Genomic DNA, 24,533 nt, shown 5'->3' on the forward strand with positions numbered 1-24,533 from the left:
AAAAGCAATACACGAAATGGAGTTAGTCACCTGAAAGATAAAATTCCTCTTGCTTACTGAATCAATACAGATGCAATTTGTCCCTTTTATTCATGCACAGAACTGTTGGTAAAATGATGGTGTCATTCCTCAATCACTTACAAGCACATACGGCTGACTGAGAACAGTTGACGTTAGCAAGAAATGGCAAAGTCAATCCATTAAGTAGCTGGGCCAGGGAGGCGGGTCTTGTTATAGAGGACGAGATCTGCTCATTTGTATACTAAATACATTCATAACACACTGACAGAAATTATTATTATTTTCATAATTAGATCAAAATTATTGACCTAGACCATCCAGTAGTTGCTGAATATTGGTAGGGTCAAGAAGACACCTATCCACCATGCCCAAATTCTAGCGCCCTTGGACAAGGTTATTGTCAATGTTTAAAAGTAGAGCATTGGAAGATCTTTACAAAACCCATTTAGTTAAACCTCTGGTACAGGAGGAGATGTGATGTACCCACACAGGCTTACAGACACAAATTTTCCACCTTATATAACCACAACACCTAAACAGTCTCTAAAATATCGCTATTGCTGGTTGTGACTCAGAGTACAGGTGCTGTGCACCAATTCCTATCAGCCACTTGCACCTGAATCATCCCTTTATAATTGCGTGATAGCATGACAGCTGCCTTTAACTGCAAGAGTGAGCCAAATTTCTGTCTGGATTATGGGATTCAGGACAGCTGTGCAGTTTCAGCTGTCAACATTGTTCTGTTAATTACAAGAAGGGAACCGAAAATGCTGATTTTCATCTCGGTTTCAGGTAAGGTATCTGTCTTGCAATCTATCTTTTTATTTATCAATATATTTATTTATTTATCAATCTGTCTATCCATCTGTGGATGGTTTATGAGTAAAAGTAAGGAAAAATCTTTCAATCACATTTAAGTTGTTAATCATGAAATCTTCCTCGAGGACACTTTTGTGGGAAAACCGAATGACTGTCAATATAATTAATCATCTTCTGTAAAAGCAGAACATGTTTTTGTGATATTTTTCTTGTAGGTTGTTGATAAATTCCTTCTTCCTTTCTTTTGTTTGTCACACAGGACTACCTCTTTCATAGCATTTCCTTTCAGTACAGGCAGATTGCAGATTCTTTTGAGGTGATATTTAAAATGACCATTCAGTGGTTGAGTGTTTATTTGAACTCCATTTATGATGGCCCTGCTACTGTCCCACCCACATTCCTAAGTAGATCAAACCTTTTGTTTTTATGTGCACATGTGACACTTACTTAGCCTGAACAACACACCCAGTTTAAACCTGTTTGCAGGAAAAAGAGTATGTAATGCATGCATCCTCCTTATCTGTGCATTGATCTGTGTGAAACTACAATGAAACAAGCTTTAAAGTGACTGCAGCAGAATGGTGTTACAGTACATCTGATCTCCAACAACTGTTTTCTCACTCAACCCACTGCAATACATGGATGACTATTTGCTAACATATCTTATTCTCAAATTGCATGTTTTTCAAATGGGGGATTGTTTAGTTTGTGTGTGTTCTGGAACACATAATTCCAAAGCCTGCGACTACTTACATCTTGCCGGCAACTAAATATGTTCAAGTTAGTGTTAAAGGACCGTATATAGGTAGAAAGATGGGCAGAGAGATGCTTAGTTTGCCAGACACAGATTCACAAAACCATTTTTCTCTACTGACAGGTCCTGTGGGTGAATGTTTTTGGGTTTGCCTCTAAGTAATTGTGTCTTTTGGCCCTCGTTTTATTAGTCTTTTAATTTCTCATAAAAGCAGCAGAAAAAGTAAACAGTTAATCACATGCAGGTGACATGCAAGTTTTAGCAGCTAACAGGGAATGTAGGACTCCAGGACAAGAGTTACTTTGTCAGAATGTTGGTAGAACAAAGAAATAATAATAATCCAGTCGGGTCAGTCACAGACTGGGCAAAACCAAGAGTTATGAACATCTCAAAAAGTCCACGCCGCCTCTGGGGACTGTCATCCCACTGGTTAAAGCCGCTCGGCTGGCTGGTCAGGAACTCCTGGACAAACAGGTCCCATCCAAAAAAGGTATATATTCCAATGAGCGCAGGACACCAGGACAAGAGTTACCTCCTCGACCACTACGACCACAACAGAGACAAGGACCACTCATACCTGCAGCACATTGGGTAAGTCTTGATTCTCACACTTACCCTGTTTTCTCTGATGTCTTTGGCTCATGGCTGATGGCAAAGTTGACCCAGACCTCAGACAGAACAGGAAGACTATTTAGTGTCACATTCAAAATTCTGGCCAGAAGCTCACACTGGCACCATCAGAACAGGCGTTCATATTATGATGTTTCATATTTGTCAGTCAGCATTTACTGTCTTTGTTCTCTTTCCTCTTTTGACAGGTTTCAAGGTTTCTCATCATCCACAACCATGATCAAACTGGTAATTTATATATTTCTGCTTTTATGTCTATTTTTGTTTATTTGTGACAGGCAGACTGCTGTACACTGTCTAACTTCCAAAAATGTATCTATTATCACAATGTGTCAGTGATTTGGGATTCCCTTTGCAGTGCTGGATGGTCCCTGATATCTACACTTGTAAAGACATGAATGTCTTGAATTTCCAAAAACAAGAGCTCTGAATTTTCTATGATGGAATGATTGCAGCACATGTGTCTTTGTCACAAAAACACTCGTGGATCATTTTTTCTTTCATAGGTTTGTTGTAGGCCTTCTGATAACATGACAATATGACTAGCTGAACATTTGCTTATCAAAAGACACTACAGCTGATCCCAGTTGACTTATGGAAAAGGCAGGGGACACCCTGGACAGGTCACCAGTCGATCACAGGACAGAATGGACAATTTAGAATTAACCTCAGCATGTCTTTTGATTGTGGGAGGAAGCCAGAGAACCTGGTGAAAACCCATGCTGCACAGGGAGAACATGCCAAGTCCACATAGAATAATCAGGAAGGGATGTGGACTGGGGTCTTGTAGCTGTGAGGTGACGGTGCTAATTCGCGAAGAATTCCTTTGTTGACATTTTTTAACATGATGTGGATTTTTAAATTCCAACTTTCTCTTTTCTATTTCCAGCTGAGTGTTGCCATTGTAGTAGGACTGGTTTTAGGTAAGTTCATCTGTGTAGTTACAGTAACTGCTGCCAGTTTTACTGCTCTTATGCTTTATCAGCACTTTGCACAATAACAAAACATAGCATCTCTGCATATCTGTACTAGACAACAGTCTGAAGGCTCTCGGTGCAGTGCCCTCTTATCCTGTAATAGGTAAGACTCTTCACTGTAGCTTTCAGCCTCCCATTCACATTCGTAAGCAGATCACACTTTTTGTTTTTTTTTTATAATTTACACTGCAGCTGTTTTTGTATTTTTTAAAAGTATGACACTTATCTAGGCCAAACTACAACATGCACAGTTATATACACAATTCCAATATTCCCTGTTGCCAATTGATCTCAAATTGATCACCTTTTTCCAGGATGCTGGACAGATTGGTATAGCAGAGACAACCCCTTTGGTGATGGAGACAGGGAAACCCTCTCCGATCTTCTGAGAGAAGCCCCTGGAAAGATCTGCGACAACCCATCCGATATTGAAGTCAAAACTATTTCTGGACTCAGTGTGGCTGCAGCAGGGGATGTGATTTTTAAGTAAGTACAAGTATAAATAAAGTGTTGTATTTGTGTTGTCATTGAATGAGTTTGTTGAGATTACAGTTTAAGGGATCACCACAGTGTGACATGAACATCTGTACCAAATTTCATTAGAATTTATCCAACAGCTGTCAAGATCACTGTCACTAAAAGCTGCAAATGTCCCCCTGCTAGTGGTGCCAGAGTAAAAGTTGAGGTCTGAACAAAATTTGATGGCATCTCAACCAATGTTTTTGGAGATATTTCAGCCTGAACCACAGTGATGGACCCATTGATAGACTGACATTTTAATATTACCTTTTATTATCACTAGCATGGTTAAAGTTGGAAATGCTTCAAGTTGTAAACAAAAGTTTACATACATGTGTCAAGAACACATATGTCAGTCTTGAGTTTACAATAATCCCAATAACTCCTAATTTTCTATGATGGAATAATTCAAGATCATGTTTCTGTCACATATAATAATCGTGCGTTGTGCGTATTTCTAGAGGATCATAAATGTGTCCTCTCGAAATAATAAAATGGCCACTATGAACTATTGTTTTTTTGTAACGATGTACGTGTTCTAATCATTCAGTCATAGAAAATTTAATTATAAGAGTCATTGGAAGCTCAAGACTGCCTTATATACATGACTTTTATAAATGTGGGTAAACTCCTGCTCACAACTGTAAATAGTTGTTTTAATTAGGTTGCTTTTAACAAGTGTCACGTTGGTTTCTTTTTTCAGAAATGATCCAAAAACAGGATTCATCTGTTTAAACAAGGACCAACCTGGGGGGAAGATATGCAATAACTATCGTGTTCGCTTTTTTTGCAAGCCCCCTTTCTGTGGTGGAGGTTCAGAAGTACACTTTGCAGAAAAAGAATATTAGTGTTCATTATGTTTGCTATAACTTCTACATTAAATTGTAGGTCATTTGTCATTTTTTACAAGGGGAAGTGTTTGCTTTGTCTGCCATCCCCCTTTCTGTGGTGGAGGTTTTATATGAGTACATTCAACATATGGAATGTTAAGCTGCTAATGCAAAGTTGATTTATTCTCTTCTCATTGTTTGTATGCAAGAGTACTCTTTGAGAATGGTGATTTGGATCTATCTTGTTTGGCTAATGTTGGAAACAAACTAAGAATCAACAGCAATAAAGCTACTAATGAATAACAAATTCTTTGTTGTCTTTAAGTTTATATTTGACCCGTTGAAACTGCACAAAAGAGCTGCCAGACTCAGAAAAATTTATGACTTGGTGTGAATAATCCAGACATATGTATCACAAATTGTACTTTATAGATATCATGCCACCAAACATCTAGAGTTACCAGTTTATGGTTCCACCAACTAGTCAAGTTGCAGTTCACATCCATGTCTGTCTAGACATATACAGTTGAAGACAAAATTATTAACCCCCCTATGAAACTTTTTTTTCCCAAAATTCCCAAGTGCTGTTAAACCTATCAAGGATTTTTTTTACATAGGTTTTCCAAACGTCCTAGTTTTATTTTGAATCCTTACATTATTTTACTTTGCACACAGAAGCAAAATGATTTAACAAAACCAAAAACTATCCATCCATCCATTATCTATACACCACTCAATCCTCATTAGGGTCACTGGGGTGCTCAACTCCCAGATTGATTGATTACAAACTGTGAGCATTACAAAGTTAAAGCACATGATTGTTCAGCAGTGGTTTGTGGTTGGGCTTAATAAAAAGTTTGGTTCTTAAGGGGGATATTAATTTTGACCCAGGTAGTTTTTGTTTTTAAATAATTTTGTTTCTGGTGCAAAGTAAAATAATATAAGCATCCAAAATAAAACTAGGATGTTTGGAAAAGCTGTGTTAAAAATTCCTTGAACTGTTTAACAGCATTTGGTATTTAAAAAATAAATAAAACTAAAATTTCATGGGGGGGGGCTAATAATTTTGTCTCCAACTGTATGTGTCCTAAAGGCTCACCATAGTTGGCCTATAAAGATCAGGACCAGCTACTGCAAATTTTAGATTTCGCTCTTTCTGTTTGCCGATTTTGGAACATCTAAGAGCATCTGGTTGGCTGTCTTCAGTGCTCTAAATGGGGTGTTAACATGTAAAAGTCCTGCTAAATACGGAAACACCAACGCAGTTATAACCTTAAAAACAACAGTAAAATTTTAAAATCCATCCTGAAATGGACATGAAGCCAGTACTGGGAAGCCAATACTGGTGTTATGTGACCACACTTTTATTTCCTGTTTAAAGATGAGCAGCTGCATTTTGTACCACCTGCAGCTGAGAATTATACACCCACATACAAAGAAAGACAATAATCTAGTTGAGTGGTACTAGAGGCAAAGATAACTTTTTCTAAGCCTTCGGGAGACAGATAGGCCTTCACTTTGGCTAAAAACTAAAGTGAAAAAAGTTATGACCACTAAACTGATCTGTCTGGTAAATTTGAAGGAGTTGTCAAGGATCGCTCCAAAGTTTGTTACTAAAGACTGACTGATGCTAAAGGGCCAAGTGTGTCGTCAGGATCATCTAACAGGTGGGCTCAACCAAACTCAATCTCTTTCTTGCTTTCATTTAGAATATGAAAGTTTAAGTCCATCCAGGTCTTGACATTTTTAAAGCATTTTAACATAGGCTGCACTGAGTTTTTACTTTCAGTTTTTATTGGCAGAAAGATTTGAGTATGTGTTTCTTCAGTATTGACCAGACAGGCAGCACATGTAATGAAAAAAAATATGGACCCAAAATGGAGCCCTGAGGGACCCCACAAGTGAGAGGGACAACTGAGATCTGAACTTAACTGAATTGCAAAGCTTCTTTCTGCCAGATAAGACATCCATTTGCAGTATCTTTGATCCCCACACACAGTTTAAGATGAGACATAAGGATACAATGATCCACAGTGTCGACGAGCACCAGGATGGCTGAATTTTCGAAATAACCGTTTACGGAACATCATTAAAACTCTGTAAAGAGCTGTTTGGTGCTGCAGTGAAATTTTAAACCAAACTGGAAGTTTACATAAGTGATATGGTGGTCTGGAAAAGTCTGCAGTTGAATTGCAACTAATTTCTCCACAACTTTGCACAGAATAGATCATGTATGTGTTGGCCGGAAATGACAGGCGACAGAACAGTCCAAATTTTTCTTTTTGAAAAGAGGTTTTAATGCAGCATGTTTAAAGGCAGCTGGGGCACAACCTGATGTTAGAGAAGTATTTATCAATACCAGAAAACTTGACGTACCAGTATTTAAAACAAGTTTGACTAGTCTAGTAGGAAAGCTGTCAGGAGGACAATTTGTAGGCCATAACTAATGAACCACATCTGCCACTCAAGCAAATGATACAGGTTTAAACTGTTTGAATGCAGCTGAGCATATTGGAGAAGGTTTAACAGCACTGCGGCTAGATGAAGACCTCAGAGCGGAGATGTTGTCAACAAAGAATTGAGCAGAGTCTGGTTACCACGATACAAACTGTGCCACAGAGACTTGGAGCTTCTTCTTCTACTACTATTTCTCAGTTCATCTACATTCCTGTCAGAGAGCAGCAGTACCATTGTTCAAACAGGGCTCTGATCTTGGTTTTATCCATTTGGTCCTGAGCAGAGCAACAGAGTCCAAGATGTTGGTGCAGGTGGAGCTGAAAAAAGTGCTATTGCTATTATATCTGTAATCTGTTTCTCAACAAAATCCCCAAAACATTCTCTGAATATGGCAGGTGAAATGGTCGATGACTGTTTATAAGGTCACCTTACAGGAACATTTTAGTAACACACATTCTGTCTTCTCAGGCCTCAATAACATTTTTGGAATGCTGGTTTGGGAACATTCTTGTTTTGTTATTTTGAAACATAATCTGCCAACACCTTGTTCCAGTTGAAACATTCTGTTTCAGCCAACGTTTAACCCCACAGGAGTCGGGTTTTTTACAATGAAACCGTCTGTAACAATGAATGAAAGATTCATTGCAACAACGGTGGGTGGGTGATTTGATGTGCAAAGCTCACAAACAAGAGAGCACCAGATCCAGTGTATTTTCTTTTCACGTGTTCGGCATACAGAGTCAATGACAATTAAAAAGTCAGTGCACTTTTGTGGTTCCTCTTATCCCTGGCAGGTACAACTGGGCAAGCAGGTGTCATGCAACAGCTATAAATCCCTTATAGTGCAGGGCAGCAGGAATAAAGTTGCCTCTTCGGACAGGAAAATTTTGTGAATTTTGGGGAATATTTCGACATTGTAATTGCAGGTTCACCTACATATGCAACCTGTAAGTGTAGCTGTTTTTATGAACATGTAGGCTTAAGAATTAATGTCCCAGAATTTTACCCGTGCTTTGTAATTATTATTATTATTATTATTACTATTGCAATATATGTGATTATTTCCTGTATGCAAGTCATTCAGTGCAAGATTTTGGTATTTCATGTCTCTCTATGGTATGTGGAGTATGTTCCTCAGTGAGGTCACAGCCACTCCCTCTCAAAGAAAAGACCCACTAATAAATGTAGTTTTTCCAGTTAGACAGGGTGCAGGTGTCTGCTTATTACTTGTGGATACGATCGACCACCTGACCTACTTCATGAAATAGATGTGTGAAGAGTTCCTTTGTGTTAGTTTTTTAACATGATGTGCATTTTGACATTACAATTTTCTATTTTCTCTTACAGTTGAGTGTTGTCATTGCAGCAGGACTGGTTTTAGGTAGGTTCATCTGTGTAGCTGCAGTAACTGCATTCAGGTTTACTACTCTCATGAGATGTCAGCAATGTGCACAATAACATGACACAAAATCTTTCTGTAAGCAGTACGTCTCTTCACTGTAGCTTGGAAAACATCACATACAATTTTTGATGTGGGACTGAAAGTACCTTGTAACTTTTTTTGAAGTGTCAATAAAATAAGACTTCTCTCTTTTTTCTCACACAGGAGAAGCTCTCCAGGTTCCAGAGAAGAACAGTAAGACGGTTCCAGGTTCTTTTCATGGCAATCTTGACATTTAAAGTACACATTAAATCATTCAATGTTCACCTTGTATAGAAAGGTCTGACTGACACATTTTTTTCTTGCATCTATCTTTCAGGGTGGAATCAGCTGACACAACAACAACAAGACCCTACACTGTGTTTTGATTATATTGACGCCCAGTGTGCAATATCTGAATGAGTGTGGAAAAACGTCGTGGGTCCCAGATTAATCTCAGTTGCTTACTGATGACTGAGTTTCCAGTGATGACTCCTCTGGCACTGGAGACTGGGAAATCCTCTTTCATCTTTGCAGAGAAACCACTGGAAAGATCTTCCCCTAACCATCAGCTATTGAGGCTCAAACTCTCTCTGGACTCAGTGTGGCTGCAGCAGGGGATGTGATTTCTAAGTAAGTATAAATATGAACATCTGTATCAAATTTCACTGTAGTCTATCTACATGATGTCAAGGCATTTCACTAGCAGCTGCAAATGTCTACCTGCCGCTGGTGGTAGAATAAAACTCTTGGTCTGAACAAAATTTGATGGCAACTCATCCAATGTTTTTGGAGATATTTCAGTCTGAACCACTGTGATGGACTAGTTGATAGACTGACAGTGGAACTGTCATTCTTTGGGCCACTAGTACGGTTAAAAAGTGCAAATAGTTAAGTGGCTGTTTTAATTAGGTTGCTTTCATGAAGTGCCAAATTGGTTTCTTTTTTCAGAAATGATCCAGTTTCAGGATTTGTCTGCCCAAACCAGGTCCAACCAAGAAGGAAATGTGCTATAAATATTGTGTTCGCTTTGTGTGCCATCCCCCTTTCTGTGGTGGAGGAGGAAGTACGATGTAAATGAGACTGATTAAGATTAAGAAAAGTCAGATTTCTGTCTTTTTTATTTGTCACACAGAAACAACTATCCAGCCTACAGTGGAGAACAGTAAGAGGGTTTCAGATTCTTTTCAGTGGCAACGTTGATGATTCATGAGTAAAAGTAAGGAAAAATCTTTCAATCACATTAAAGTTGTTAATCATGAAATCTTCCTCGAGGACACTTTTGTGGGAAAACCGAATGACTGTTAATATAATTAATCATCTTCTGTAAAAGCAGAACATGTTTTTGTGCTATTTTTCTTGTAGGTTGTTGATAAATTCCTTCTTCCTTTCTTTTGTTTGTCACACAGGACTACCTCTTTCATAGCATTTCCTTTCAGTACAGGCAGATTGCAGATTCTTTTGAGGTGATATTTAAAATGACCATTCAGTGGTTGAGTGTTTATTTGAACTCCATTTATGATGGTCCTGCTACTGTCCCACCCACATTCCTAAGTAGATCCACCCTTTTGTTTTTATGTGCACATGGGACACTTACTTAGCCTGAACAACAGCACACCCAGTTTAAACCTGTTTGCAGGAATAAGAGTATATAATGCATGCATCCTCCTTATCTGTGCATTGATCTGTGTGAAACTACAATGAAACAAGCTTTAAAGTGACTGCAGCAGAATGGTGTTACAGTACATCTGATCTCCAGCAACTGTTTTCTCACTCAACCCACTGCAATACATGGATGACTATTTGCTAACATATCTTATTCTCAAATTGCATGTTTTTCAAATGGGGGATTGTTTAGTTTGTGTGTGTTCTGGAACACATAATTCCAAAGCCTGCGACTACTTACATCTTGCCGGCAACTAAATATGTTCAAGTTAGTGTTAAAGGACCGTATATAGGTAGAAAGATGGGCAGAGAGATGCTTAGTTTGCCAGACACAGATTCACAAAACCATTTTTCTCTACTGACAGGTCTTGTGGGTGAGTGTTTTTGGGTTTGCCTCTAAGTAATTGTGTCTTTTGGCCTTCATTTTATCAGTCTTTTTATTTCTCATAAAAGCAGCAGAAAAAGTAAACAGTTAATCACATGCAGGCGACATGCAAGTTTTACCACCTAACAGAGAATGTTCCCACAACACTGGCTAGCCTTACCTACAAGTTCTAAAAATGTTTCATTGAAAATGTTTTTAGTCAAATGCTTAAATACCATTTTCAGGTTATTTATCATTTCCACTAACATTCCAATAAAGTTAAAAGCTAACAAAGCCCTTAAGAGGATGTTTGGAGGGTGTAGCCAGGGCCACAGATCATGGTCTATGATAACCAAAGAAAAATGTTCTCAAACCAACATTCCACAAATGTTTTCAAGATATTCTCAGATAGTGGAACATTTTCTGTAAATTGCTTTGTGATTCATTAACAAAGGTGGAAGATTTTTCCTGTATTGTTCTGAGGATGCTGATGTTTTGGGGCTGCTGCTTGAAGTCACATATTAAAGAATGTTCTTTTCTAAAACATTACCACAATGTTGTCCAATGTTATGTCACAATACAACAGTGCAACATTGGGAAAACCTTTTTAGAATATTAGGGCATAATGATTTCACAATGCATTTAGCGAAAGATAGAACTTTGCAGAACTTTGTCAGAATGTTGGTAGAACAAAGAAATAATAATAATCCAGTCGGGTCAGTCACAGACTGGGCAAAACCAAGAGTTATGAACATCTCAAAAAGTCCACGCCGCCTCTGGGGACTGTCATCCCACTGGTTAAAGCCGCTCGGCTGGCTGGTCAGGAACTCCTGGACAAACAGGTCCCATCCAAAAAAGGTATATATTGCAATGAACGCAGGACACCAGGACAAGAGTTACCTCCTCGACCACTACGACCACAACAGAGACAAGGACCACTCATACCTGCAGCACATTGGGTAAGTCTTGATTCTCACACTTACCCTGTTTTCTCTGATGTCTTTGGCTCATGGCTGATGGCAAAGTTGAGCCGGATCTCAGACAGAACAGGAAGACTATTTAGTGTCACATTCAAAATTCTGGCCAGAAGCTCACACTGGCACCATCAGAACAGGCGTTCATATTATGATGTTTCATATTTGTCAGTCAGCATTTACTGTCTTTGTTCTCTTTCCTCTTTTCACAGGTTTCAAGGTTTCTCATCATCCACAACCATGATGAAATTGGTAATTTGTATCTTTCTGCTTATATGTCTATTTTTGTTTATTTGTGACAGGCAGACTGCTGTACACTGTCTAACTTCCAAAAACTGATTTATTATCACAATGTGTCAGTGATTTGGGCTTCCCTTTGCAGTCCTGGATGGTCCCTGATATCTACACTTGTAAAGACATGAATGTCTTGAGTTTCCAAAAACAAGAGCTCTGAATTTTCTGCATTTTAATTTTAGATTTGTCCAAGTCAAGTAAATAATTTTCATTTTGGTTACCATCTGGAACACTGTGTGCTTTCCTCTCCTACTCCTCTGCCTCATGAAATAGATTTGTGAAGAATTCCTTTGTTTTACGATGTGAATTTTTACATTCCAATATTCTCTTTTCTATTTCCAGCTGAGTGTTGCCATTGTAGTCGGACTGGTTTTAGGTAAGTTCATCTGTGTAGTTACAGTAACTGTTGTCAGTTTTACTGTTCTTATGATTTATCAGCACTTTGCACAATAACAAAACATAACATCTCTCTGTATATCTGTACTAGACAACAGTCTGAAGGTTCTCAGTGTAATGCCCCCTCCTGATGATGAAAGAAGTAAGACTCTTCACTTTAGCTTGCAACTATGCCACGCACATTAGTAAACAGATCATGCCTTTTGTTTTTTTTTACATTTCACCTGTTTTTGTATTTTTTATAAGTATGACACTTATCTAGGCCAAACTACAAAATGCACAGTTACATACAGAATTCCAATATTCCCTGTTGCCAGTTGATCTCAATTTGACCACCTATTTCCAGGATGCTGGACAGAGTGGTTTGACAGAGATGACCCCTCTGGCAGTGGAGACTGGGAAACCCTCTCTGATCTTCGCAAAGAAAACCCTGGAATGATCTGCCGCAACCCATTTGCTATTGATGTCCAAAGTCTTGATGGAGAATCAGGGGATGTGTTTTATAGGTATGTACAAGTATAAATAAAGTGTTACATTGATGTTGTTACTGTATGAGTTTGTTGAGATCACAGTTTAAGGGATCAACACAGTGTGACATGAACATCTGTACCAAATTTCATTAGAATTTATCCAACAGCTGTCAAGATCGCTGTCACTAAAAGCAGCAAATGTCCCCCTGCTAGTGGTGCCAGAGTTAAAGTTGAGGTCTGAACAAAATTTGATGGCATCTCAACCAATGTTTTTGGAGATATTTCACCCTGAACCACAGTGATGGACCCATTGATAGACTGACATTTTAATATTACCTTTTATTATCACTAGCATGGTTAAAGTTGGAAATGCTTCAAGTTGTAAACAAAACTTTACATATATGTGTCAAGAACACATATGTCATGGCAGTCTTGAGTTTACAATAATCCCAATAACTCCTAATTTTCTATGATGGAATAATTCAAGCTCATGTTTCTGCCACATACAACAATCGTGCGTTGTGCGTATTTCTAGAAGATCATAAATTTGTCCTCTCGAAATAATAAAACAGCCACTATGAACTATTGTTTTTGTGACAATAATGCACGTGTTCTAATGATTCAATCATAGAAAATTTAATTATAAGAGTCACTGGAAGCTCATGACTACCCTTATATACATGACTTTTATAAATGTGTGTAAACTCCTGTTCACAACTGTAAATGGCTGTTTAAGTTAGGTTGCTTTTAACAAGTGTCACGTTGGTTTCTTTTTTCAGAAATGATCCAAAAACAGGATTCGTCTGCAGAAACAAGGACCAACCTGGGAGGAAGATGTGCAGTGACTACCGTGTTCGCTTTCTCTGCAAGCCCCCTTTCTGTGTTGGAGGTTTTGTATGAGTACATTCAACATATGGAATGTTAAGCTGCTAATGCAAAGTTGATTTATTCTCTTCTCATTGTTTGTATGCAAGAGTACTCATTGAGAATGGTGATTTGGATCTATCTTGTTTGGCTAATGTTGGAAACAAACTAAGAATCAACAGCAATAAAGCTACTAATGAATAACAAATTCTTTGTTGTCTTTAAGTTTATATTTGACCCATTGAAACTGCACAAAAGAGCTGCCAGACTCAGAAAAATTTATGACTTGGTGTGAATAATCCAGACATATGTATCACAAATTGTGCTTTATAGATATCATGCCACCAAACATCTAGAGTTACCATTTTATGGTTCCACCAACTAGTCAAGTTGCAGTTCACATCCATGTCTGTCTAGACATATACAGTTGAAGACAAAATTATTAACCCCCCTATGAAACTTTTTTCTTCAAAAAATTCCCAAGTGCTGTTAAACCTTTCAAGAATTTTTTTTACATAGGTTTTCCAAACGTCCTAGTTTTAGTTTGAATCCTTGCATTATTTTACTTTGCACATAGAAGCAAAATTATTTAACAAAACCAAAAACTATCCATCCATCCATTATCTATACACCACTCAGTCCTCATTAGGGTCACTGGGGTGCTCAACTCCCAGATTGATTAATTACAAACTGTGAGCATTACAAAGTTAAAGCACATGATTGTTCAGCAGTGGTTTGTGGTTGGGCTTAATAAAAAGTTTGGTTCTTAAGGGGGATATTAATTTTGACCCAGGTAGTTTTTGTTTTTTGTTAAATAATTTTGTTTCTGGTGCAAAGTAAAATAATATAAGCATCCAAAATAAAACTAGGATGTTTGCAAAAGCTGTGTTAAAAATTCCTTGATCTGTTTAACAGCATTTGGCATTTTTTTAAAAACAAAACTAAAATTTCATAGGGGGGCTAATAATTTTGTCTCCAATTGTATGTGTCCTAAAGGCTCATCATAGTTGGCCTATAAAGATCAGGACCAGCTACTGCAAATTTTAGATTTCGCTCTTTCTGTTTGCCGATTTTGGAACATCTAAGAGCATCTGGTGTGCTGTCTTCAGTGCTCTAAATGGGGTGTTAACATGTAACAGTCCTGCTAAATACGGAAACACCAATGCAGTTATAACCTTAAAAACAAAAGTAAAATTTTAAAATCCATCCTGAAATGGACATGAAGCCAGTACTGGGAAGCCAATACTGGTGTTACGTGACCACACCTTTATTTCCTGTTTAAAGATGAGCAGCTGCATTTTGTACCACCTGCAGCTGAGAATTTTACACCCACATACAAAGAAAGACAATAATCTAGTCGAGTGGTACTAGAGGCAAAGATAACTTTTTCTAAGTTTTCGGGAGACAGATAGGCCTTCACTTTGGCTAAAAACTAAAGTGAAAAAAGTTATGACCACTAAACTGATCTGTCTGGTAAATTTGAAGGAGTTGTCAAGGATCACTCCAAAGTTTGTTACTAAAGACTGACTGTCTGATGCTAAAGGGCAAAGTGGGCCATCAGAATCATCTAACAGGTGGGCTCAACCAAACTCAATCTCTGTCTTGCTTTCATTTAGAATATGAAAGTTTAAGTCCATCCAGGTCTTGACATTTTTAAAGCATTTTAACATAGGCTGCACTGAGTTTTTACTGTCAGTTTTAAAGATTTGAGTATGTGTTTCTTCAGTATTGACCAGACAGGCAGCACATGTAATGAAAACAAATATGGACCCAAAATGGAGCCCTGAGGGACCCCACAAGTGAGAGGGACAACTGAGAACTGAACTTAACTGAACTGAGAAGCTTCTTTCTGCCAGATAAGACATCCATTTGCAGTATCTTTGATCCCCACACACAGTTTAAGATGAGACATAAGGATACAATGATCCACAGTGTCGACGAGCACCAGGATGGCTGAATTTTCGAAATAACCGTTTACGGAACATCATTAAAACTCTTTAAAGAGCTGTTTGGTGCTGCAGTGAAATTTTAAACCAAACTGGAAGTTTACATAAGTGATATGGTGGTCTGGAAAAGTCTGCAGTTGAATTGCAACTAATTTCTCCACAACTTTGCACAGAATAGATCGTGTATGTGTCGGCCGGAAATGACAGGCGACAGAACAGTCCAAATTTTTCTTTTTGAAAAGAGGTTTTAATGCAGCATGTTTAAAGGCAGCTGGGGCACAACCTGATGTTAGAGAAGTATTTATCAATACCAGAAAACTTGACGTACCAGTATTTAAAACAAGTTTGACTAGTCGAGTAGGAAAACTGTCAGGAGGACAATTTGTAGGCCATAACTAATAAACCACATCTGTCAGTCAATCAAATGATACAGGTTTAAACTGTTTGAATGCAGCTGAGCATATTGGAGAAGGTTTAACAGCACTGCGGCTCGATGAAGACCTCAGAGCGGAGATGTTGTCAACAAAGAATTGAGCAGAGTCTGGTTACCACGATACAAACTGTGCCACAGAGACTTGGAGCTTCTTCTTCTACTACTATTTCTCAGTTCATCTACATTCCTGTCTGAGAGCAGCAGTACCATTGTTCAAACAGGGCTCTGATCTTGGTTTTATCCATTTGGTCCTGAGCAGAGCAACAGAGTCCAAGATGTTGGTGCAGGTGGAGCTGAAAAAAGTGCTATTGCTATTATATCTGTAATCTGTTTCTCAACAAAATCCCCAAAACATTCTCTGAATATGGCAGGTGAAATGGTCGATGACTGTTTATTAGGTCACCTTACAGGAACATTTTAGTAACACACATTCTGTCTTCTCAGGCCTCAATAACATTTTTGGAATGCTGGTTTGGGAACATTCTTGTTTTGTTATTTTGAAACATTATCTTCCAACACCTTGTTCCAATTGAAACATTCTGTTTCAGCCAGCGTTTAACCCCACAGGAGTAGGGTTTTTTACAATGAAACCGTCTGTAACAATGAATGAAAGATTCATTGCAACAACGGTGGGTGGGTGATTTGATGTGCAAAGCTCACAAACAAGAGAGCACCAGATCCAGTGTATTTTCTTTTCACGTGTTCGGCATACAGAGTCAATGACAATTAAAAAGTCAGTGCACTTTTGTGGTTCCTCTTATCCCTGGCAGGTACAACTGGGCAAGCAGGTGTCATGCAACAGCTATAAATCCCTTATAGTGCAGGGCAGCAGGAATAAAGTTGCCTCTGCAGACAGGAAAATTTTGTGAATTTTGGGGAATATTTCATCATTGTAATTGGAGGTTCACCTACATATGCAACCTGTAAGTGTAGCTGTTTTTATGAACATGTAGGCTTAAGAATTAATGTCCCAGGATTTTACCCGTGCTTTGTTATTATTATTATTATTATTTTTGCAACATATGTGATTCTTTCCTGTATGCAAGTCATTCAGTGCAAGATTTTGGTATTTCATGTCTCTCTATGGTATGTGGAGTATGTTCCTCAGTGAGGTCACAGCCACTCCCTCTCAAAGAAAAGACCCACTAATAAATGGAATTTTTCCAGTTAGACAGGGTGCAGGTGTCTGCTTATTACTTGTGGATACGATCGACCACCTGACCTACTTCATAAAATAGATGTGTGAAGAGTTCCTTTGTGTTAGTTTTTTAACATGATGTGCATTTTGACATTACAATTTTCTATTTTCTCTTACAGTTGAGTGTTGTCATTGCAGCAGGACTGGTTTTAGGTAGGTTCATCTGTGTAGCTGCAGTAACTGCATTCAGGTTTACTACTCTCATCAGATGTCAGCAATGTGCACAATAATATGACACAAAATCTTTCTGTAAGCAGTACGTCTCTTCACTGTAGCTTGAAAAACATCACATACAATTTTTGATGTGGGACTGAAAGTACCTTGTAACTTTTTTTGAAGTGTCAATAAAATAAGACTTCTCTCTTTTTTTATCACACAGGAGAAGCTCTCCAGGTTCCAGAGAAGAACAGTAAGATGGTTCCAGGTTCTTTTCATGGCAATCTTGACATTTAAAGTATATATTAAATCATTCAATGTTCACCTTGTACAGAAAGGTCTGACTGACACATTTTTTTCTTGCATCTATCTTTCAGGGTGGAATCAGCTGACACAACAACAACAAGACCCTACACTGTGTTTTGATTATATTGACGCCCAGTGTGCAATATCTGAATGAGTGTGGAAAAACGTCGTGGGTCCCAGATTAATCTCAATTGCTTACTGATGACTGAGTTTCAAGCGATGACTCCTCTGGCACTGGAGACTGGGAAATCCTCTTTCATCTTTGCAGAGAAACCACTGGAAAGATCTTCCCCTAACCATCAGCTATTGAGGCTCAAACTCTCTCTGGACTCAGTGTGGCTGCAGCAGGGGATGTGATTTCTAAGTAAGTATAAATATGAACATCTCTATCAAATTTCACTGTAGTCTATCTACATGATGTCAAGACATTTCACTAGCAGCTGCAAATGTCTACCTGCTGCTGGTGGTAGAATAAAACTCTAGGTCTGAACAAAATTTGATGGCAACTCATCCAATGTTTTTGGAGATATTTCAGTCTGAACCACTGTGATGGACTAGTTGATAGACTGACAGTGGAACTGTCATTCTTTGGGCCACTAGTATGGTTAAAAAGTGCAAATAGTTAAGTGGCTGTTTTAATTAGGTTGCTTTCATGAAGTGCCAAATTGGTTTCTTTTTTCAGAAATGATCCAGTTTCAGGATTTGTTTGCCAAAACCAGGTCCAACCAAGAAGGAAATGTGCTATGAATATTGTGTTTGCTTTTTGTTCCATCCCGCTTTCTGTGGTGGAGGAGGAAGTACGATGTAAATGAGACTGATTAAGATTAAGAAAAGTCAGATTTCTGTCTTTTTTATTTGTCACACAGAAACAACTATCCAGCCTACAGTGAAGAACAGTAAGAGGGTTACAGATTCTTTTCAGTGGCAACGTTGATAGTTCATGAGTAAAAGTAAGGAAAAATCTTTCAATCACATTAAAGTTGTTAATCATGAAATCTTCCTCGAGGACACTTTTGTGGGAAAACCAAATGACTGTTAATATGATTAATCATCTTCTGTAAAAGCAGAACATGTTTTTGTGATATTTTTCTTGTAGGTTGTTTCACATTCCTAAGTAGATCAAGCCTTTTGTTTTTATGTGCACATGGGACACTTACTTAGCCTGAACAACAACACACCCATTTTCAACCTGTTTGCAGGAAAAAGAATATGTAATGCATGCATCCTCCTTATCTGTGCATTGATCTGTGTGAAACTACAATGAAACAAGCTTTAAAGTGACTGCAGCAGAATGGTGTTGCTGTACATCTGATCTCCAGCAACTGTTTTCTCACTCAACCCACTGCAATACATGGATGACTATTTGCTAACATATCTTATTCTCAAATTGCATGTTTTTCAAATGGGGGATTGTTTACTTTGTGTGTGTTCTGTAACACATAATTCCAAAGCCTGCGACTACTTACATCTTGCCGGCAACTAAATATGTTCAAGTTAGTGTTAAAGGACCGTATATAGGTAGAAAGATGGGCAGAGAGATGCTTAGTTTGACAGACAGATTCACAAAACCATTTTTCTCTACTGACAGGTCCTGTGGGTGAGTGTTTTTGGGTTTGCCTCTAAGTAATTGTGTCTTTTGGCCTTCATTTTATCAGTCTTTTTATTTCTCATAAAAGCAGCAGAAAAAGTAAACAGTTAATCACATGCAGGCGACATGCAAGTTTTACCACCTAACAGAGAATGTTCCCACAACACTGGCTAGCCTTACCTACAAGTTCTAAAAATGTTTCATTGAAAATGTTTTTGTCAAATGCTTAAATACCATTTTCAGGTTATTTATCATTTCCACTAACATTCCAATAAAGTTAAAAGCTAACAAAGCCCTTAAGAGGATGTTTGGAGGGTGTAGCCAGGGCCACAGATCATGGTCTATGATAACCAAAGAAAAATGTTCTCAAACCAACATTCCACAAATGTTTTCAAGATATTCTCAGATAGTGGAACATTTTCTGTAAATTGCTTTGTGATTCATTAACAAAGGTGGAAGATTTTTCCTGTATTGTTCTGAGGATGCTGATGTTTTGGGGCTGCTGCTTGAAGTCACATATTAAAGAATGTTCTTTTCTAAAACATTACCACAATGTTGTCCAATGTTATGTCACAATACAACAGTGCAACATTGGGAAAACCTTTTTAGAATATTAGGGCATAATGATTTCACAATGCATTTAGCGAAAGATAGAACTTTGCAGAACTTTGTCAGAATGTTGGTAGAACAAAGAAATAATAATAATCCAGTCGGGTCAGTCACAGACTGGGCAAAACCATTAACATCTTAAAAAGTCCACGCCGCCTCTGGGGACTGTCATCCCACTGGTTAAAGCCGCTCGGCTGGCTGGTCAGGAACTCCTGGACAAACAGGTCCCATCCAAAAAAGGTATATATTGCAATGAGCGCAGGACACCAGGACAAGAGTTACCTCCTCGACCACTACGACCACAACAGAGACAAGGACCACTCATACCTGCAGCACATTGGGTAAGTCTTGATTCTCACACTTACCCTGTTTTCTCTGATGTCTTTGGCTCATGGCTGATGGCAAAGTTGAGCCGGATCTCAGACAGAACAGGAAGACTATTTAGTGTCACATTCAAAATTTTGGCCAGAAGCTCACACTGGCACCATCAGAACAGGCGTTCATATTATGATGTTTCATATTTGTCAGTCAGCATTTACTATCTTTGTTCTCTTTCCTCTTTTGACAGGTTTCAAGGTTTCTCATCATCCACAACCATGATCAAACTGGTAATTTATATATTTCTGCTTTTATGTCTATCTTTATTTATTTGTGACAGGCAGACTGCTGTACACTGTCTAACTTCCAAAAACTGTTTTATTATCACAACATTTCAGTGATTTGGGCTTCCCTTTGCAGTCCTGGATGGTCCCTGATATCTACACTTGTAAAGACATGAATGTCTTGAGTTTCCAAAAACAAGAGCTCTGAATTTTCTATGATGGAATGATTGCAGCACGTGTCTTTGTCACAAAAATTTTTCTTTCTTAGGTTTATTGTAGGCCTTCTGATAACATGACAATATGACTAGCTGAATATTTGCTCATCCAAAGACACTACATTTTCCAGAGTGGATCCCAGTTGACTGAGGGAACAGGCAGAGGACACCCTGGACAGGTCACCAGTCTATCACAGGGCTACACATAGAGACAATCACATTCACAGACAATTTAGAATTAACCTCAGCATGTCTTTTGATTGTGGGAGGAAGCCAGAGAACCTGGTGAAAACCCATGCTGCACAGGGAGAACATGCCAAGTCCACATAGAATAATCCCAGGCTAAGACACAAACCAGGGATCTTGTAGCTGTGAGGTGACAGTGCTAACCACTGAGCCACTGTGCAGCGCCTGGTTGCACAGTTGTTCAAGCAACAATTAATTTTACAAAAGGGAAATTAGGCATTTTAATCTTAGATTTGTCCAAGTCAAGTAAAATAATTTTCATTTTGGTTGCCATCTGGAACACTGTATGCTCTCCTCTCCTACTCCTCTGCCTCATGAAATAGATTTGTCAAGAATTCCTTTGTTTCCATTTTTTTAAACATGATTTGGATTTGTACATTACAATATTCTCTTTTCTATTTGCAGCTGAGTGTTGCCATTGTAGTAGGACTGGTTTTAGGTAAGTTCATCTGTGTAGTTACAGTAACTGTTGTCAGTTTTACTGCTCTTATGCTTTATCAGCACTTTGCACAATAACAAAACATAACATCTCTATATATCTGTACTAGACAACAGTCTGAAGGCTCTCAGTGTAATGCCCCCTCTTGATGAACTCGGTAAGACTCTTCACTGTAGTTGGATAAACATCACACACAATGATTGGTATATCAATCAGACTAGAAGAACCTTTTGTCAGGTGTTTGTAAAATGAAACTTCTCTCTTTTTTTATTTATCACACAGAACCTGTCACTCCTCTTCTACCTCTCACTCATCCACCCAAGCTCGGTAGGAGGATTCAGATTCTTTTCAGTGGCAATTTTGACATCTAAAGTACAAATTAAACCGTTCAGTGTTCACCTTGTATAGAAAGATCTCACTGACACCTTTTTCCTCTTGAATCTGTTTTTCTGGGTTGAATCAGCTGAAACAAACAATGAGACCTTACACTGTATTTTGATAAAATTGACACCCAGTGTGCAGTATCTTTGAGTGTGGAAAACCTTGGATCCAAGGTTTGCAGCAAAGCAAATCTCTCGCATGCAGATGAGAAATGACTGTTGATATAATATCAAATTAGATTTAGGTTTTCTATCAGGTTCTTGATGAATTTTTCCTCTTTTTTTATTTATTACACAGAATTTGCTCCTGCACTTCCATTATGGCCAGGTAAGAGCTTCTTTTCAGCTGCTACTTAAAAATCAATCAATGTTTTGCTTTGTGCAACGTAAAGTCTAATATCCTGTGTGTTTTTAACTCCATTTAGGACCGTGGCAGTGCGACTATCCCACCCACATTCGTAAGAAGATCACACTTTTTGTTTTTTTAATTTACATTTCACCTGTCTTTGTATTTTTTAAAAGTATGACACTTATCTAGGCCAAACTACAAAATGCACAGTTACATACAGAATTCCAGTATTCCCTGTTGCCAATTGATCTCAATTTGACCACCTTTTTCCAGGATGCTGGACAGATTGGTTTGACAGAGATGACCCCTCTGGCAGTGGAGACTGGGAAACCCTCTCCAGTCTTCGCAGACAAAACCCTGGAAAGATCTGCCGCAACCCAACCGGTATTGAAGCCCAAACTCTTTCTGGACTCAGTTTGCTCGCAGCAGGGGATGTGACGTATAGGTAAGTACAAATATAAATGAAGTGTTGCATTTATGTCGTCATTGAATGAGTTTGTTGAGATTACAGTTTAAGGGATCACCACAGTGTGACATGAACATCTGTACCAAATTTCATTAGAATTTATCCAACAGCTGTCAAGATCACTGTCACTAAAAGCTGCAAATGTCCCCCTGCTAGTGGTGCCAGAGTAAAAGTTGAGGTCTGAACAAAATTTGATGGCATCTCATCCAATGTTTTTGGAGATATTTCAGCCTGAACCACAGTGATGGACCCATTGATAGACTGACATTTTAATATTACCTTTTATTATCACTTGCATGGTTAAAGTTGGAAATGCTTCAAGTTGTGAACAAAAGTTTACATACATGTGTCAAGAACACATATGTCATGGCAGTCTTGAGTTTACAATAATCCCAATAACTCCTAATTTTCTATGATGGAATAATTCAAGCTCATGTCTGTGTGTCTGTCACATATAATAATCGTGCGTTGTGCATATTTCTAGAGGACCGATAATAAATTTATAAAACAGACACTATGAATTATTGTTTTTTGTGACAAAGATGCATGTGTTCTAATCATTCAGTCATAGAAAATTTGATTATAAGAGTCATTGGAAGCTCAAGACTGCCTTATATACATGACTTTTATAAATGTGTGTAAACTCCTGCTCACAACTGTAAATGGCTGTTAAAGTTAGGTTGCTTTTAACAAGTGTCACGTTGGTTTCTTTTTTCAGAAATGATCCAAAAACAGGATTCATCTGTTTAAACAAGAACCAACCTGGGAGGAAGATGTGCAATGACTTTCGTGTTCGCTTTGTCTGCCATCCCCCTTTCTGTGGTGGAGAAGGTACTGTATGAGTACATTCGATATATGCAATGTTAAGCTGCTAATGCAAAGGGAATTTATGCTCTTCTCATTGTTTGTATGGAAGAGTATTCTTTGAGAATGGTGATTTGGATCTACAGTTTCCCTCCAGTCATCATGTCTCTCTTGCTTTGCTCACTAAAGTATGTTGGACCAAGTGGTACGATCGAGACAATCCCAGTGGAACAGGGGACTGGGAGCAGCTTTCTAAACAGAGACAGAAGGCAGCAAGCAAAGACGAAATCTGCGAGTTCCCTCTGTACATTGAGGCTGTTACCATTGACACAAATACTCCAGCCATGAACACAGGGCAGAAATTCTTTGCGTAAGTTGCCATATAAAAGATAAATTTTAAGTTTACATGTAGCACAAAAATGTCATCATAAAATGATTTTTACCATTAATTTGATAACATAAATTATAAGTACTTGTTGTAAATTCTTTGAGACCGTCTCATTGAGAAATCTGTAGATGGCATACTAATTCACTGTCCACTTGGAATTCTTTTTCAGCTACAATCCAACTGATGGATTTATTTGCCGCAACAAGGACCAGAGGTATGGCAAGTGTCGTGACTACAAAGTTCGGTATGGATGCCCATGCAACCACTGAGGCCTGACTCTCCAACACTGAAAATGATCAGGAGGGGAGAAATCCATGATCATGACTTTTAAAAACTTTCTCTGCTGTTTCTTTCCTTTCATGATTAATTTTTACTGTGGTTAATGAAAGAAATATTTGTAGTAGGCCTTTTTCACAGATATTGTCACTTGTTATAGTTAGAAAAGCAAAGGTACTATATTAAAAATGGTTTTGTTCACTTCGAATGTCCTTGTAAGACATAACAATGTGACAGTTTGACCACTATGCACAATACCAGAACTCTAAAGTTGCTTAATTCAACCATTTTTAATTTTATTACTTACACCTTTGCCTTTCTTACAGAATGTGCTCAGTGAAAGTTTGGCACATTATGTGATTTTGTCTGTCTTTGTTTTCTTTTTAGTAATTTTGAAATCAGTCTTGTTTGGCTAATGTTGGAAACAAATTAAGAATCAACAGCAATAAAGCTACTAATGAACAGCAAATTCCTCGTTGTCTTTGAGTTTATATTTGACCCATTGAGACTACACAAAAGAGCTGCCAGACTAACAAAAAGTTATGACTTGGTGTGAATAATCCAGACATATGTTTCACAAATTGTACTTTATAGATATCATGCCACCAAACATTGAGAGTTACCATCTTTTGGCTCCACCAACCAGTCAAGTTGCACTTCACATCCATGTTTGTCATA

The 24,533-nt window shown here is 38.2% G+C and overlaps 3 protein-coding genes across 3 annotated transcripts; all 3 read left to right on the top strand.

The window, feature by feature from the left end:
* Positions 1–980: 980 nt before the first annotated feature.
* On the top strand, positions 981–4,823 carry LOC118470077 (uncharacterized). The gene is made up of 6 exons (XM_035946734.2): positions 981–2,185; positions 2,413–2,452; positions 3,114–3,147; positions 3,257–3,304; positions 3,516–3,687; positions 4,424–4,823. Exons 1-6 carry the CDS (start codon positions 1,905–1,907, stop codon positions 4,566–4,568), a joined length of 720 nt encoding a protein of 239 aa, XP_035802627.2. The 5' UTR covers positions 981–1,904; the 3' UTR covers positions 4,569–4,823.
* A 3,406-nt stretch (positions 4,824–8,229) lies between these two features.
* LOC118470288 (uncharacterized) lies at positions 8,230–13,662 on the top strand. Its single transcript, XM_055016126.1, has 8 exons — positions 8,230–8,388; positions 8,614–9,060; positions 9,563–11,415; positions 11,643–11,682; positions 12,067–12,100; positions 12,212–12,262; positions 12,467–12,626; positions 13,370–13,662. Exons 3-8 carry the CDS (start codon positions 10,985–10,987, stop codon positions 13,488–13,490), a joined length of 837 nt encoding a protein of 278 aa, XP_054872101.1. The 5' UTR covers positions 8,230–8,388; positions 8,614–9,060; positions 9,563–10,984; the 3' UTR covers positions 13,491–13,662.
* Positions 13,663–21,327: 7,665 nt separating this feature from the next.
* Positions 21,328–24,315, top strand: LOC111566445 (uncharacterized). The gene is made up of 7 exons (XM_055015802.1): positions 21,328–21,349; positions 21,871–21,900; positions 21,998–22,030; positions 22,195–22,366; positions 23,106–23,218; positions 23,381–23,561; positions 23,749–24,315. The coding sequence occupies exons 1-7, from the start codon at positions 21,328–21,330 to the stop codon at positions 23,846–23,848; spliced, it is 651 nt and encodes a 216-aa protein (XP_054871777.1). The 3' UTR covers positions 23,849–24,315.
* Positions 24,316–24,533: the final 218 nt, after the last annotated feature.

The sequence above is a fragment of the Amphiprion ocellaris genome, chromosome 12, assembly GCF_022539595.1.
Source record: "Amphiprion ocellaris isolate individual 3 ecotype Okinawa chromosome 12, ASM2253959v1, whole genome shotgun sequence".
NCBI lineage: Eukaryota > Metazoa > Chordata > Actinopteri > Pomacentridae > Amphiprion > Amphiprion ocellaris.

Coding starts and splice junctions, on each gene's coding strand:
- LOC118470077 (XM_035946734.2), top strand. CDS start 1,905: ATGTTGGTAGAACAAAGAAATAATAATAATCCAGTCGGGTCAGTCACA. Junction 2,453..3,113: donor CCACAACCATGATCAAACTG/GTAATTTATATA, acceptor TTCTATTTCCAG/CTGAGTGTTGCCATTGTAGT. Junction 3,305..3,515: donor GCCCTCTTATCCTGTAATAG/GTAAGACTCTTC, acceptor ACCTTTTTCCAG/GATGCTGGACAGATTGGTAT.
- LOC118470288 (XM_055016126.1), top strand. CDS start 10,985: ATGTTCTTTTCTAAAACATTACCACAATGTTGTCCAATGTTATGTCAC. Junction 11,683..12,066: donor CCACAACCATGATGAAATTG/GTAATTTGTATC, acceptor TTCTATTTCCAG/CTGAGTGTTGCCATTGTAGT. Junction 12,627..13,369: donor TCAGGGGATGTGTTTTATAG/GTATGTACAAGT, acceptor TTCTTTTTTCAG/AAATGATCCAAAAACAGGAT.
- LOC111566445 (XM_055015802.1), top strand. CDS start 21,328: ATGCCCCCTCTTGATGAACTCG. Junction 21,350..21,870: donor GCCCCCTCTTGATGAACTCG/GTAAGACTCTTC, acceptor TTTATTACACAG/AATTTGCTCCTGCACTTCCA. Junction 23,219..23,380: donor CCCTTTCTGTGGTGGAGAAG/GTACTGTATGAG, acceptor TGCTCACTAAAG/TATGTTGGACCAAGTGGTAC.